Raw genomic sequence first — 17,438 nt, 5'->3', positions numbered from 1 at the left:
CACACACACACACACACACACACACACACTCTTTTTAAAACATTGATGTTTTAGTAAACAAACAAACAAACAATGTAGTGCCCTTAAACTTCCACCGGATGTCTGAAGAAACACAGAGAGGCTCCAAAAATAAAACAACCAATAACTACACAAACACTGATTTTTAACAACAACAACATAGTATACTGTCTCGTCATCACTTTTGGTAAATAAGCACTATTGTGAATTGTGTAATGTAGTTACCTGTCATGCCTCCTTAGATATACTTTTTACAGTCTGTGAAAATGTTTGTTGTCTGAGGGAGATGTGTATAAGAGACAGCTTCAAACTTGTTCAAAACTACCAAACATTCAATCATTTTCAGGATTTTAACCCTTTAAATGCCAGTTTAATTCTTTGCATTATTAATTATTTATAAAAAAAACCCACCAAAAAGTAATTATTTTCCATATAATAAATAGTAGGGGAATGAGGCTTTGGTGGTGATTAGAGTCTTGGATATATCAAAGATTAACAAAAAAATTGATTTGATTGCATTAGTATTTTTTATGTAGTGCGAGATACTCCCTCTGGACACCTTCGTGGCCAAAAATGCCCCATTGACTTCCATTAAAACCACATTTTTTAATCTCACTGCCATTACAGTATAAAACCATGCATTCCATTATGTCAGTGTTTCATTTTGAAGAATAGTAGTGATATTTGACATTTTTACTGTATTGCACCATATTCAACCATTTTCCCATTGTAGGCCAATGCATGAAATTCTTGTATTTTTACCTGTTATATTATGGAGCCATGTGACTACCAGGGGGCCCCAAGAGTTTCTTTTGTGTGTGTGTGTGTGTGTGTGCGTGTGCGTCTGTGTGTCTGTGTGTGTGTGTGTGTGTGTGTGTGTGTGTGTGTGTGCGCAGGTGTGTGCGAATCTGCAAGCACGCACTGATCATTTCAGGGGTGAAAAAAGGGCGTCTTTTGAGGGATGTGTTTCATGTGTCTTTGAAGAGGTGCTTGAGTAAAAACATGGCCTCCTTCCTTAGTACTCAAAAACAAAAACAACTGTTAGTGTGTATATGAAGAAGACACAAGCTTCGAGGGGGAGTCCGACACAGAATGACCACTGGAGTCCTCCACTTCTGTTAGTGCCGCTGATCCTTCCTCTGAAAGTGGAGAGGACACTGAGGATCCTGCCCATCCTAACACTGAGTTACAACGAAGAACAGGCAAGTCTGGTTTTCATCTCATGCCTAGATGCTGCGTTACATTCAGGCACCCACCCACATCAAGAGAAAATCTCCACTTGGCCTGTGTGAGCACACATTTTCTGATAGGTGGAGCGAGCAAATGAAGGAGAGGATGGACTTTTCTCATGTTTGGGGGGTTTGTAGACGGACACATATTACTGATAGAAAACCATGGAAAAGTGCATTTTGTATAATATGTCAAGTTAATATGTTAAGTTTGATGATAATTGGAATTTATTTTATGTCAGTCCGTTGAATCTAATCTCTTCTAATTTCCCCTCTTTTGGTACTTGGATGATTTGTGTTCATTATTATGTAGTGACCCTGTTGTCGGGTTACAGGTGTGACACTGTGCAGCTGTGAGAACGAGCTCCAGGTGTGAGTGTGAATACTCGAGGCCGGTGAGCCTCGGCTTACCTCGGCCACGACACTGAGCAGCACGATAACCGGTAATCCGGGATAAATGTGACCGGCGATGATCCTCTGCCGCGGTGCAAACTGTTTCAACCTGCAAAAAACAGGCTGTTAACGACCCACGTCTTCACCACAGTTCAGCTTAAAACAAGCAGAATGGAAATCCGCACAAAAACAGACACTGTGCAATTGAAATGGTGGTTAGTTACTTTTGCAAACTAAACTTAAACCCCCCCATTTTATTTTGAAAATGTACTCACAGGAAGCTGGTGTGTGCAGTTGCTCTCGCTGCTGTGGGAACAGAGCTGTGTAACGACAGTATGTCCGGGCATAGACGCCGTGTCCGGATCGGAGGAGCACAGCTCGCTGTAGGAACCCTGAGCCGTCACGTGACCCTGAGACACACACACACACACAGGAATAAAACATGTAAAGTGTAGAATTAAAGAAAACAAACTTGCACACTTTCATCCTCTTTAGAAGAGCAAGCTGAAAGCGCCGTCTGAAGTGCAACAAGCGGCGGCAGGTGTCTGTGAATGTGTTGCACAAACCTCCTTCATGACCAGGATCTGGTCGGCGGCCCTGAGGTGCTGCAGCTGGTGGGCGACCAGGACGCCACACTTGTTCTTCAGCCGGCCGCAGATGCACCTGCTCGTGAACACACAGACACATTTCGTCCGACACTTTCTACACACTAAACTTTTAAGTTCAGCTGTGCGGCACAAGGCGACAGGTGATCACTCACTGCTCAAAAAGATGTTTCCCGACCTCAGCGTCCACTGCGCTTAAAGGATCGTCCAGGAGGTAGATGTGTGCGTCCTGATAGACGGCCCTGAAACACACAAACACACACACACACACACACACAGTTTAGTGTATGAAGATTAACAATCTAGTAGAGACGGAAATTTAATGAAATGTAACAACAGGCCCCAGACTATTACTAACCGTGCTCCTCTGGATTCAGACAAACCTGACCTTGTGCACACCTGCACAAATCAACCCAGCGTGTTGCTACATGTTCCCTCCCCCAGAACCCCGGGGGGAGCAGCCCCACAGACAGACACAGTGATGCCTGAGCTGCTGCTTCACTTCCTGGTCTTCATACTTTACTATACTATGACTTCTTTGATGTTTTTATGCCTTATTAGACTATGTCGTTTTTCCAGATTTTTGGTCACACCATAAACCGTTGTTTTTTATCACTTTTAAGGCCTTACTATACTAGCACCTCTTTCTTCTTCCTGGTGTTTGAAAAAGGAGACAAGGATCAAAAATAAAGCATTGCTATCACTACATGCTGTTAACCGAGACTTCTTATTGAAACAGCTCTATGAAAATCTGTGTGTACATTGTCTTCCTCTGTCTTTGGAAGGCTGTTGAATTAAGATGTCAGGTCGATCAGGTCCAAGCTGTTTGACTCAACTTCACCTGCAGTGGTCTCCACTCGAAAGGCAGTGTTTTAAATGAGCACCTGAGTGGTTGAAGATGAGATGATTCCCAACAACTCCTGGCGTTTGAACAGTCAACCGTTTAACAGCATTTCAAACTTTATCAAAATATGTTTTCTGATTTATTGGGTGTTTGAAAGTGCAATTCATTATACTATCTGGCTATACATGTGTGTATGTGCAGATTGTTTGAGGAGTGTCATGCATGCTTGCAACATTGAATACACAGGTACAATGTATATCCTTTATTTGATGGTTTAACATGATAATCTATTGAAAAAGGAAGAGAAACATACAGAGATATACAGTAGAAATCTAAGCCTAAATACATTTTGTGGCAGCACAGAACATTTCACATTCCATTATGGGACCAAGGCCATACAACACCTGAAGTCTTTGATGATTTTTTTGTGACATTTTTTTCTTTTTAATGTAGGCTCACATGGCATAATGTCATCTCTAACATGAGCAGTTGTCAGTTCTTGTAAGTGACTTTGCAAAAAAATCTTTTTTTTTTTCTTAAATCCTCCCAAGTTATGAATTGTAGTCGCATGCATGATAAACAAGTATCTAGAGCTTGTAATAGTTGCCTTCTCTTTCACTTTTCAACTGCACTATGTAGTTTGGTAATAAAAAAGAAAAAGACTCATACAACTGCAAGAAGTTGTTTTAAATCTCACCACATGAACCAAACATAATACTTTAAATCAAAGTGAACCAGTCAGCCAGGAAGATCTTGCGACTTGCACCACAAAACAGTCATTTTTTAGCTTTAGTGTTTAAGAAATCTGTCCTTTTATATCTTATTTACACAACACTGCAGCTTCATCCACTGCTTTGCATTTTATAGGTGCGAATTTTCACCTCCAAAGCAGCTCGAAACATCTTTGGACAAACTGGTTCAAAGACTTTAACATCACTCCACCTTGAATGCAGGAGATCACGAAACATTTCTTTGTGCCCAAAACCAAAGCTAAGAGTGTCCAGGCAGAAGTGTAAGAGAATTTTAGAGGTTGCGTTTGCATACAGAGTCAATGGAGAGAATAGATGACGAGGGGAAAGAAAGAGCGACTGTTGCCAGCTAGCTTACGGCTAACATACATTTGGTACATTGCCAGTTTGAGGTGAATTCACTTGTAACTTGTGTTAAAATTCACTTCACTTTCTGGCTGAACACATTTAGACTCATTATATATGTTGTTTGATTTGTACCTTGAGGTGTTCGGCTTTGTTGGTCCCGGGTCATTTTTGCAGTTCACCCCATCTACACAGTAGAAAACAGGACAAGAAACCAGCAAAGCAGAGACTTGGCATCACTTGAATGTGGAATCAACTAGAGCCCTATATTAATCAGGGTTGAGGTCAATCCTGCTTCCAGAAAGTAAATTGCTTTTGTGCAGCAACAATCCAAGTACAATACATTCAGTTCTTAGTCATATATCAGACTGTACACATAAAACTTTACAATTTCTCATTTCAAAGTTAAATTGATCCCAACTCTGACTGCAAGTGACTCTTCTCTCAATCACAACAGAACTCACCGTTATCAGGTAGCAATATTTTTTCTTGTACATGCACAAAGTAGTGGATGTATTCATGTATCTGTGACAGGAATGCTTCAGATGTACATCATTGTCCATGATTTGTAACCGGCTGATTGCTCTGCAACCTGAGGTGGAATGGCACAGGTTATCGAGAGTCAAAGAGGAGAGCTATTTTTATCCACAAAACTATTATACGTTGACATTTGTCCATAGTCGAGCAAGCGGCACAGAAAATAAATGTTCTACCCACGCCCTTCCTCTCCCGAGCTCTCCTTATCCATTCCCCGTCTCTCTCTCACACACACACATGCACATGCACACACTCGTGTAACGTCGTCACCTCCCTCTCTTTCCTCGTCACTCGCAATGTAAAGAATGGGCGTGTTACATTCTGATGGAGAAATGATGACCATGGCTCATTATCCTCTCCCTGAAGAATGGATCTGATACATTCAATGCTAGTATGTGCTTTTAAGTCAGCGGGCCGGTTCTTGTGGTCCGTCTGCGGAGTCAATGAAATCCATTTGCATGACTTGCTGCTGAATGGCAGAGCGTACAAGAGCTCTAAAATGCAGAATTGAACATACATCGTGTCTAGAGTGGAACCTCAACATGGTCAGATGCTTGAGAAGAAATGTGTTCAGTAAAATGCTCAGAGACTAAACTGATATTTGAAACTGACCCATTGGTTCATTTGTTTTTTTTTGTTTTTTTTTTGCACTAAATAATCTGACAGTTAATAGCCAGAATGACAATCACAAAATGCTCAATATTTGATCATTTTCATTTTGGGTTGTACACACAGTATATATATATACATTTATGTACACACACACACACACACACCTATGTACTTATGTACAAAAAATGGGTTTCATCCCTCCACGCTATCACTACAACAGAGTGAGTGTTGAGCAAAAGAGAGAGAACAAGACAGGTTAGGAAATCAAATGAATACCTGAAGACACAGAGTACAAAAATATTATAATATTTCATGGGTTGAGGAACCGTGTCGCCCAAAAGGCCCTTGGCAGTTGTTTTAAATTAAAGTAAGACAGTTTTTAGAAGAAGTTTGAGAAAATTTGAGTGCAATTCTGTCATGCTATTACTTGAAGCGTGGTTTGCAAGAAGCTATAAGTGAAAAAAAATGGCAGTTTTACTCATATTTGTGCTTTTTTTCCATATCAAATGACCAAAGAGGATATTTCACTGACACTTTTCTTTTTTCTAGAAAAGATGCCGAATAGCAAAAAATTCAGAACCTGAGTCACAGTCACAGACAAAGTCCTCAACTTTAAGTTATTGTGTTTGGGTAAAGGTTTACCAGATCAATGCATGTCATAGTTAAGATCAAGTATACTGTATATTATCGACACTAGAAACAAATACACATCAGCAGAGTTTTTCTTTTGTAAAGTTGTGCCATAACCCAAGGCGAAAAAGGAGTCATTACTTTCCCACTATGGCTGATCATTACATGCATTAATAGTGCATAGGGTACCAGTCAAACATACATCTGTTTGTCTAATGGATTTTTAGAAATTGCCTGCATTTATCTGACCTCCTGTGTAGTATAAAGTTTTCTAAATTATTTTTTTGAATAGAAAAATCTTTGCATCAACTGCTCTTGTGTTTTGTGTTTTTTGCAAATAATGTATTATTATTCAATTGCTGGCTTCGTATCTCTCTATTTACACATTACCGAGAGGGAAAATGTTGGGAAATGTCACAAGTCCCAATTACAGTACATACTTCAGAAAATAAAAAGACCTCAATACTAAGGATTCAATGACTTCAAATATAAAAACAATTTATACGAGAACTTGGTCCAAACCTCAGTAGTCCTCCTCAGTCTTTTTTTTGTCTTGTGTTGTTGCAGTCTTTAACTTGACATATTCCATCATGTATAAAAGCAACAGAAAAAGGAAGAAAAAGAAACAAAATGAAAAAAAAAAAATCAAACAACATCACACACCTGAACAAAACAGTCCAATCAGACATAGTAGAGCCAGTAGACGAGGTTGAACAGTGAGAAAACGGAGGGGAAGATGATCCGTGACCAGCGGTCGATGGCGTTCACATCCGTCAGGTCGGGGATTTTGATTTTGAGCTGCGAGGACCGCCTCCGCAGGCGGCTGCGTTTCATCTGTGCGGCCCGGTCCAGAGAATGGCGGCTGGCGGAGCGCGGGCCGATCCCGCCGCTCTGCTTGCGGTACTGGATGTGCGACGAGGCCGTGCTGTCCAACTGCACCATGGACTGAGAGTTCCTAATGTCCGCCACGCTGGTCGTGATCTCGCCTCCTGCCACTTCGTTATGGATCTCCAGGGTGGTGAGCAGGATGTTCCCGTGCGGTTCCGCCTGAGTGGATAAAGAAATGACTAACTAATTAGCAAGGTTATGAGCAAATAAAAGGAAAAGCTAAAGAGGAGACTACCTGACGTTTTAAGGCACTCTCCCTCAAGCATTCCAGATAATGAAATGTGGATGTTATCCTGCCCTGCTGGGCACAGGGGCCCAAGGGGTCACTGGGGCCAAAGCCTCTGTTTGAGGTGACTGTTAACATTTCCTCTTGCAACGGCAATCAAACAGGCACAAAAAGACTCAAAACGACAACAAAGACACAAAGAACAAACAACATTTTGTCTATTTCAGTCTGGGGGTCTACGAGTTTTATCGCAGGAGGCAAGTCTGTGTCTCATAATACGACCACGGATCCATGGACGTCATGCTTTTGCTTTTAATTGTGAATCTTATGTCCTTTGTAATTCCTCCAGAAATTCCAACAATGCAATTTTGTCAGACATTTAAATTACAGTTATATGACACTTGTCCTTACATGACTATTTCAGACAGATTTCCAAAACACTTAAAATCCTATTGCATCACCTTTCTGAGTGATTCTCCTGCACTGAAAAGTTCAAGTCTAGCAGTTTCTGTGAATTTCCACTGATAAATGATTCAAGAAATGTGAGAGATCTCTTTTTCTTCTGAATGATTAAACTAATCCAAAATGTCAGGGTGAGAGACACAGAGTCACAGTGATGGCAGAGCTGTCAAAATGTCTACTGATTGGACTTGGGTGTCATGCCTCCTGTTACAACCTGTGGACCCCCCCCCCACCTCTGAAGCAAGTGAGTAATGTTTTTCCCCGGCTGAATCAATATAAGCCCACATCATCACTTTCAACAATTTAATCAAACCCACAGGAGATATATCATACTCCATGCCTATGATGTGAGCGCCACACAACAAATCAACAGTCATGGTCAATGGCGATCATTCATGCAAATGGAGCAGCTGTGGAGGTCCCACACTTCCCTTTTTAAAGTAGCAGGTTTTACCAAAGTCAAAAAGCAATCTTACGATGGGGGTGTCGAGACAAGTCTGTGTGTAGACGGCCCCAAAATGCCGATGTATCAGCAGACATCAGCTGTACACTAGCTAGCAGCCAACCATATGTGTGGTGGGTGCTCAGGCTCTGGCTGATCTCAGAACTCCTCAGGAACTACAGTTCAGTTATTTCCTCTGAAGGTTAAAATGTTTTCAACAGTCCTCAGTTTGCGCCTCCACTGGGTGAATGTGTTCCAATGTTTCCATTGACTTTAATTTACAGATTGCAAAGTCCACTGAGGCAAATTTGTGATATTGGACACATTTAAAAGGAAGATCACCTTCATGTGGTTCAGAGAAGGTTTTCGACATGCTAATCCAACCGTGTCAAAATACTACAATATATACACATTTCTGAGGAACTGTTATTTGACCAAGATGATAAACACTTTTCAAATCAAAATGTCCATTTAAAAAGAATTGTGGGGGACCTCTGCAGTGACTGCCCACTCAAAGTCGAACTGATTTACAGCATCCTGACATGCGCAATGTCACTTTATGAAAGCTGTGTGAGAAATGTGGCTTTTAATGATGATTTGAATGAGAAAAGATCCACAGACAGCATGCATTCAGGATGAGCTCTGAAAGGAGAAACAAGTTCATATCTGCAACACCAGTTTTGCAGTGTAAGACCGAGCATGAGCATCATTTCAATGCAGCGGAAACTGCAGTGAAAAAGTCATTGAATGAATACATGCCATGGTCGTCATTTCTCCAATGTCATGGAAATGTCTGTTGCCGCTTGATTCATTGCATGGATGGAGAAATATTTTTGCATTAAGGCAAAAGAAAGTAATAAAAGAAAGTAATAAAAAAAAAAGAAGAAACATCCATGTCAGCGGATGGCAATGGCAGAGTTGACTCAAGGATATTGAAGAGTCTCATTGAACGAACAACTCACCGAGCGTGAGTGGCGAAGACCTTTAACCTGATTGGACCGCTTTAGGGACGCGGTCCTACTACCTGCCTCCTGAGGAGATGAAAATATTCAGCCACATGTTGGGAACAAATACCTGAAGATTTATTATTATAATTTGTTTTTAAACCAACATATTTTGCCTGCTGAAGCCTCCACTGGGCAAACAGATGCCTATGAATAATGTCATACAGTTCAATTATGCAGAACTTTTTCCTGTTGCTGCCTCTGCTGTCAAGAGCAGACGAAAAAGTCCATTTTAAAAATAATTGCAATGTCAAGGTTGTTTTATCATTGGTTTCCCGTTGGGAAGAAGAAAAATTAAGGAATTTGAACTTTGTCCACTCAGAGAGTCCCTTCTAAAGCGCTGTGCTGCAGCATGTTCACACCAGAGTCATTCTTGTTTCATCATGGATCCCACAGACCACTGACAAAGATTATCTCTACAAAAATCCACATTCTCACCTTGAACCTACCACTTATTTAATGATTCACTTAGACTTCTTAATTCAATCTTCAAGCATTGATAATAAGTCACCTGCACACCAAGGTCCAGAAATCACATCCAGCCTCCAAACCCCAACTCACCCTTGCAGCGTCATACTTGGCTGCCCTCTCGTTGTTGGCCTTCTCCGCCTTCTCCGCGAGCTTCTTTTGCATCTGGGGGCCCCGCCCGAAGAAGATGTAGTTGACGAAGGCGTACTCGAGCAGGGCCAGGAAGACCATGACGAAGCAGCCCATCAGGTACATGTCAATGGCCTTGACGTAGGGGATCTTGGGCAGCGTCTCCCTCAGGTGGGTGTTGATGGTTGTCATGGTCAGCACCGTGGTGATCCCTTTGAGGAGGAAAGATATTGGTGCTGTTAATTGTATGTATAATTATGACTACTGATTTTGTAGTCTGGAAATAATATAAATCAGTTAATCCATAAAAATAGGAAATCAATGAATGCAGCTGCTGCTGGATGTGACATGAGTACACGTTGTCATGTAGCCAAAAAATATCCTTTAATGAAGGTTTAAGAAAAAGCACTGAACATACTGAACGTTGGTTGTGGTTTTTCTCCATTTTAATTGCAATTAATTGAATACAGTTGGGTTTCGATTGGTTGCCAGACACAATAAGACAATAAGAGTTTGTCGTTATTTCTCCACATTTTACAATCAATTAATCATCGCTCATAGTAAAAGGCTGCTTGTGGAAATAGAGCAGTGATGGTAGCTGTGATAAATATTAGTATGAGAATCACAGTTAGTATAAGTAGTTGTACTGTCTTCCTACTAGCTAGTTGTAAGCTGTATTCATGTTTTAGTTTGTTACATACGTTTTGCGATTTACATTTTAAAAGATAAGCTCAGAATTAAATGACAAACTCTTGCGTCCTGCTCAGGTCTTTCATCTGTCTCTCAAGTGATGCTTGTGAGCAAAAGTGTGGTAAATTCTGCCCTGTTTAGATCATTCAGCCTCATTTAAAGGATAAAATGTGAAACTAAAGTTGTTTTTTTCTGCGAGGATCCCTCATCAGCATTCTTGGCAGTCTGTCTCAGACGGTAAATTTGATGCTTAATTAGTTCAAACCTGTCATAGCATACGCTCTTAAAGGAGTGCCCCACCGCTCGAAGCAGATGGTGCAATCTTGTCAGTAACCTTACGGTCACGTTGGAGAAAACTCCAAAAGATGTCTTAGGTGTTACTATAGAAACGAGGATTTTTTTTTTTTATATATAGAAAAATATGGTTCTACTGTGGTTATTTCCTCCGCTTGTTAAATATAGAGTGGAAATAGAGCGACCACTATATGTATTTTTGCTTGAGCATGCTTATAAAACAATTTTCCTATCGCTTTCATGTTTGAGCTTATTTTACTTGCATGAACACACATACTAGTATGTTAGTCTATAACCTCTGCTTCATTGAAATTCAAAGGTCTGCCTTGAAACCTCCAACTGCCCCTCGGTCATCAAGCAGAAATAACTCATTAGAATAGAGCTGCATGTCTCTAGCCCCCAGCTCTTAGTAACCTTAACCACTAGGGGAACAGAGTGCTGTAGTTATTTGCTATCAGCCAGTAAAGGCACCTTCACACCTTGTGTGCTTCAGCATCACAGGAGGAGAAAGAGACTTTGAAAACTCAATTCACTTAAAAAAAACACATGCAAATGGGACAAACATCTTCACCAAATTGACAAGTGAATACTGAAGAAGAAAAAAAAAAATTAAGTAAAATGCACTGTAAAAAGCACTCACACAATCAAATACAAAAAAATAAAAAAAATAATGATCAAATACAGGAAGATGACAAGAATTTTTTTGTAAGCTTCCACCGACCAATCAGGTTTCAGTTGACATCCACGTCTGTCCAGACAATACATGCAGTGATGACTTTGAAGGGATTTGCTAAAGTGCTCAGTATTAAGTGTCTTTTATCATAATTAACTTTTTAATTCTGTGAATTATGGTCAACCACATGTTTTGTGAGCTGTCAGTGACCTTTGAGCTTTGACTACCAAATTCTTATCAGTTCATCCTTGAGGTTGAGTGAATGTTTGTTTCAGATTTGAAGAGAATGGGACGGACAGATGGACGGTTACACAACAAATCAAGTTCCCAGGAAACACTGAAAACATGTCTGGACTAAACTCCCGTTTTATAACTCGCAGCTCTAACGCCCTGTTATTCAGGGCCACTGTGCATTTCAAATGTTGCAGCAAATAAATAACAAAACGCCTCAGCCGTATTCATGCAAACCCTGACCTGCAACGCAATAACGCCATATCTTATGTCATTACAGACATATCGCAGATACACCTCTACTACTTTATCTGACTGTATCAGTAGCTGGGCTGCTCACAGCACACACATGTGCAAGGCTTTCGGAGTGTGTGCGCACATGTGTGTGTATGTGTGTGTGTGTGTGTGTGTGTGTCATACGGCACAGTGAGGAGACAGGGGGCAGTCAGGGGCTTGGGGAGGAAGGAGAGGGATAGCTAAGGTCAATCTCGCCCTTACTGTGATTTATTGGCACATTGCAAGGCTAACACCGCTCGTGTGTGAATGTATGTGCGTTGTCAGGAAAAGGTGTGAGAAGCGAGTGTGAATGTGCTCGAGCTTGGCTGCATGTGCACATGCTCAGTGTCACTGCCCCTATTGGATGGTGCAATCTCTGGGTTCTTTCCTTAACGACAGCCTTGTTCTTTATAGGTGTTCTCTCGGCTGTGCCATTACTCTCTGTCCTTTACTCCCTCCCTCCCTCCCTCTAGTCCTCCTTCACTCCCTCTCTTTTGCTCCCTTTTCGGACAATTTAATCAAGGGGCTGTGCACACATGGGCCTCCCTCCTTTTCCATCACGATGTTACACTCTCCAGGGAGAAATATAGTTTTATAGGGTTTCTCTCACTCTATGTCTTTTGCTGTCTCTCACCCTCTCTGGCTGTCTCATCCTATTGTTCTCTTCTTCCTCCCTTCTTCTACTTCTGCTTCAATCTCTCCTCCTCTCCCTGTTCATTTATCCTTGAGCGCCCCCCCCCCCCCCCATCTCACCATCATTTAGTGGTGGTTTCCCTCCTTGCTCGCCCTGCACCTCTTTCTGTCCCCTCCCCCCTCCTTCCTCTTGTTATATGTCCCCGAGTCTCTTTTCCACCTTAACAGCTGGAACAAAGGCACACAGCAATCAAATCTCCTCTAATCACAATAGGCCATTAGCAACACAGCTCAACATTACAAAAAGGAAAAGGTATCATGTAGGAAGCAACAAAGCACATAAAACGGCAATGAATGTTGACTGTAGGAACACGGGCACGGGAGGTAAATCAAAGCGCTGTTAATTGAATACTTCCATTCATCACTTGCAGACAGCATAAATTGTCAGCTATCTAATTAGCATGCACAATGTTTCAGCACCTGTCATTTTGGGAGTCTGTGATTGAGAAAAAGGAGGTTTCCAATGTCTGGAAGAACGTACAGTGAGCTCCGACTTGTGTGTCTGCCATTAGACTAAAAGTGCTCCTGTAACAATTACAACAAATGCCCACACCTCGACTCCTCATATAATTTGGTTATGAACGAAGGGCATGACTGTGGGAAATGGTTTGCAACCAGATTAGGGTACGAGCAGGTCATTTATAACTTTGCAATCCTTCGAAATTGCTCAGGAAAATGAGATTCTCCTTCAAACAATTCAATTGTTTGCCTGCTGCCTCCTTGAATTGATTTCTCCCTGATCATTACACTGCTCTTACTGGCAGGTTTGCGCACACAAAGAGGCCGACACGCACACGCACACACACACACACACACACACACACACACACACACACACACACACACCTGCTCTTCCGCCATCAGCTTGTAATGATCCATCAGGAGAAGTGAATGGACCTCCGGTAGCCTCTCAGCTGAGGAGGCACACACCGGATATTGCAGTTAGCAGGCTTTCACATGTATACGTCCACTTGCAAACACACACACCCACACACACACATAAGCAGACACTCAATCACGTACAGTAATGAGAAATACACGCCTTAATGAAAGAATGACAACCAGTTCGTGCAGGGAAATAAAGGTGGATATAAAACAAATGTATGTGCACACACATGCACACATACACACTGATCCACTCCAGTCTCTAATTGGCTTTATGCGCCCGTGGATAACAGGGCAGAAATGGATGGTGCAGAAAGGTAATGGATCAAAGCATGTTTTCCAAAAAGCATTATGACGTGTTAAGGTCCATTATCTATCCATATAAAGATGATCAACGCAGCAATCAATTGGCATGGCCAGATTGAAGTGTTAGAAGGCCCGGGGGCAAAGATTTGCTGCCAGGCCCCCATTGGCCCCCAGTCTCCACCACGTAACATATCCACACCTGTGCACGACACACGGCAGCTTCATTATATACCCGCCTTCAAATCACCACAAACGAACAGACACACTCTGGACCCCAGGACTTCTGGTATGTTAAAGTAAACTGATTCCAAAATGAACATTCAGCATGCAAAGCTGTGTTTCAAGCATTCATTTACTTGGCATCAATAATTTGGTGCAACATGGAACATGGTGTTTTGGAGAAGTTTGCCTGTTGCGGGGGCTTCGCTGCATGAATGACTGGACTGTTGCCAGTTCAGAAACAGCGTTCTCCTTTCAGTGCAAACCTAAACTACTCTGAAGGAACTCCTACACTATGCACAAGTTTCAACATGCTACTTGGCTTAGCTTGTAGTGGAGCTCAGCACTGAAAAACCAGATACTTCATACAATATATTTATCAGTATCATATCATTTAATATAATTATTTTGTATAATTTATTTAATTATACGTGACTTCTAAGCCCCACCGCCCCAAACTGCTATACCTGTCCATGTCCGTTCTCCCTATAGGCACTTGTGCCATTTACAATGACGGTGACACATTTAATTCTCAAAATTCAAAATCAATAAAAAATAAAACTTTTGGTACAACAGGTCCTTGATTTCAGTCTGAGGTAAAAACTGCTCATTTCTAGCAGGTGACCATCAATTGTGTTGACTGAAAAGTCAACTCTCTCTCTAGCTCACTAGGTTCTTCCTGGACTGCAAATCCTCTCGTGTTTTGAGACTTTCCAAACAACTGCAGTTACAGTCGCTAAACTATAATTGAACCATTGCTGATCAGAGGAGAGGTTTGGCGAACGGTCAATTACCAATTTGAAAACAGTTTTAATTATGACTGCTGAGGAAAGTATATTGTCTAAATTGCAATTATGGCTACTGTCTTAACAACCTTCATATTATGACTATTACTCCTGCCTGATATGTCATTGAGGACTGGCCAATTCAATATTCAACAAAGACAAAACAGTGTTGCGGGCTCCTGTGAGGCATCACAATTATCATCAGAGTGACCTGCTGCCTCCATCTCCGCATTGTTTATTGCTCGCAGGAGCTCCACAGTGAGTGGGCCTCTGCACCCACACAAGCACTCCTCAATAAGAAGGGAAATTATGCTCATTAGAGTTGTGATGTATTTACAGCTCCTCCAGGCCTGTCCATGACAACAACTCCAAACACGTGGTGTGACCCAGTTTCGTCCGAATCAAGGTCGTGCGTTCATGCTTTTGCCCTTCGGAGAGGTGCAATGGTCAAAAAAATGTTTACTTTGCTTGTTGTAATATCTCTGCAACAATATTTCCATACTTTAGGTAAAACTAGCCTGTGTCCATAGCAGACAGTAACCTAGTTTCTTTCTTTCCTTCTACAGCAAACAGAATAGAAATGTTCTTCAACTCTATTTCCATTTGGTCTACAAATTTCCCAGTTGTTCCCTAAAGCTCCCACTAATCCCACGACAGTACGAGGAGCTCAGCCTCTCGCTGTGTTTATGAAGACGCATCGCTTTTGGGAATCCAACAGGGAGTTTGTGGCTCATGCCGGTCCCCGACCTCATCTGTGAAAACCAAATACCTGCTCCCTAACAGGCACTGGCTCTTACCTAGAGCCACTCTGGCTGCAGATGCATCGTAGTTTATCCAGAAGGAGACCCAGGAGAGGATGGTAATCAGGATCGATGGCATGTACGTCTGCAGGATGAAGTAGCCGATGTTCCTCTTCAGCTTGAAGCTCAGAGACAGTCGAGGGTAGGCACCTAAGAAAAGAAGCAGTGCGTTTTAAATCTCCTGGTTGGGAAATGAGTTCTTTAAGGTAGTATTAATGATCACAAAAAACAAAAAGTATATCTCTTCTAGCTAATTAAAAAATATGTAAAATATATTTATATTATTCCAAGTAGCACACAGGGACACCTTATGTTTTTGTTTCAGTTTCCATGACAACTCAGACAGCATGGGTTGGATTTATTGCCATGGTAACAAGTACCCCATTCACTTGCTTAATCAAACACTAACTCTCTCTCTCTCTCTCTCTTACACACACACAAAACTGTAACCTTGTTTTATGATGATGTGACACAATATTCAGCTTAGTGATCAAATTTCTAGCACATTGTGATTTATCAATTCTCCACATCTACTCCACCTCCATAATTCATACGATGATTCTGAGGGATTCAGCATTACTGCGGGAATAATAGCTTTATAAATGCATGTAGCGACGCCTCTGATGCTTCATAACTCAGGAACTAGAAGTGACATTCCTCAACATGATTTGCTATGAGAAAGCTTTTCTGCCAATACTTTCCCATGACCTGGAATATATAAACGGTATGTGTGTGCATGTGTGTGCATGAAACTCCGATATAAGGGCGTTGTGGGGTTTCTCATCAGTCTCCCAGTGTATCCCTCTTTATGGATTGAATCTATGGTTCGTTACTCCCACTATTCTTAGCTATTTTTCCATTTTGAAGGAGTAGTGGGGCCATTACACTGTAATTTCCAATCCGTGGGTTTCAGCCAAAGCTACTTGTGGCGAGCGTGGGTCCAATTGACTGCACTCATGTGCAGGGTTGGATAGAAAGTCATTCTGAAATAACACACAGTCTCATTAAGATTCAGTGCCTGCTGTATGTTAGATTGCAATAAAAGAATCACAACACGTTACTTTAAAGCTCCAATCGTTATCAAATGACATTATCTACTGTAACTGCTGTGGCCTGATACTGACACTGCTCTCATTTAAAGAGATTATGCAGCCACACATAACATTTAGTACAGTATGTGTTTCACATTTCCTGCAGCAGCATGAGTTTGTTTGGAATAAACAGATGAAGAGCAAACGGTTGAACAAAGACAGTGGCGCTCATAGGAAGTAAAAATTCAATTCAGGGATGACTTTCAAGCTATTTGGTAAGGAACTTAATATATTATAATCCAATAATTTTCCCTTCCCTTGCATCTTAATAAAAAGATAAAAGTATAACAGTGGAAAGATAAGCTCAACGTCAAGTATATTATAATGATGTTCGGTAGAAAAGCTCATATAAATACACAAACTATGCCTTATTTATCGGACTTGATGATCCTTCTATATTTGGCTCATGGTTGGTAGTCCTGGCAGCCCGGAACAAGCTCACCACATGCTGAACATACACAGCGAATATGGGAACAGACTGTCAGCGGTCTTAAAATATCCCATTAACTTCTTTTGATGCATCCTTAAACGGCAGCTCCTCCAGCCTGAATCCGAACTGAGTATCTTTGCAGTAACAGATGCGGTAAGTGGTTTAAGGAAAAGGCTGAGGTTCACATGCGTGTGGGTGTAGAACTGTACTGGCTGTAACTGCTACACCAAACAACATCCGCGAGTGGGTGGAACACCATGTGTGAGGCCGAGGAGGAGAGGGAGGAAGAAGAGGAGACGGGATGCGGGGATGATTAAAAAAATAATAAAAGTTGAGTTGATAGAGACAGAGTGCAATAACTGGGAGTCTGGGAGGGCAGCTGGGTAGACGGAGCAGGAGGTCCGCTGTTTCTTTTTTGTCAACCTCACAGCAGGAGTGTTGTAGAGAGCTCTACCTGCAATAAGAGACTGCGCTGTAACCACCA

At 41.6% G+C, this 17,438-nt stretch overlaps 1 protein-coding gene across 2 annotated transcripts in view; it reads right to left on the bottom strand.

Annotated features, from left to right (window-relative positions):
* Positions 1–3,336: 3,336 nt before the first annotated feature.
* Positions 3,337–17,438, bottom strand: part of LOC111646057 (gamma-aminobutyric acid receptor subunit beta-3-like) — a 56,440-nt gene continuing 42,338 nt past the window's right edge. For both annotated transcript variants that reach the window (XM_023395451.2, XM_023395453.2), the window contains 4 exons: positions 15,431–15,583; positions 9,546–9,793; positions 8,943–9,011; positions 3,337–7,009 (listed from right to left, as the gene is read on the bottom strand). In XM_023395451.2, the coding sequence (XP_023251219.1) occupies positions 6,644–7,009; positions 8,943–9,011; positions 9,546–9,793; positions 15,431–15,583 (836 nt within the window). In that variant the 3' untranslated portion in view covers positions 3,337–6,643. The remainder of the gene's footprint in view (positions 7,010–8,942; positions 9,012–9,545; positions 9,794–15,430; positions 15,584–17,438) is intronic.

This window comes from Seriola lalandi, unplaced genomic scaffold, assembly GCF_002814215.2.
Source record: "Seriola lalandi dorsalis isolate HSWRI2012SDOR001 ecotype SW California unplaced genomic scaffold, Sedor1 jcf7180002054962, whole genome shotgun sequence".
Classification (NCBI taxonomy): Eukaryota; Metazoa; Chordata; class Actinopteri; order Carangiformes; family Carangidae; genus Seriola; species Seriola lalandi.
The sequence above is the reverse complement of the archived record's forward strand: the minus strand, read 5'-3'. Positions and strand labels throughout refer to the sequence as shown.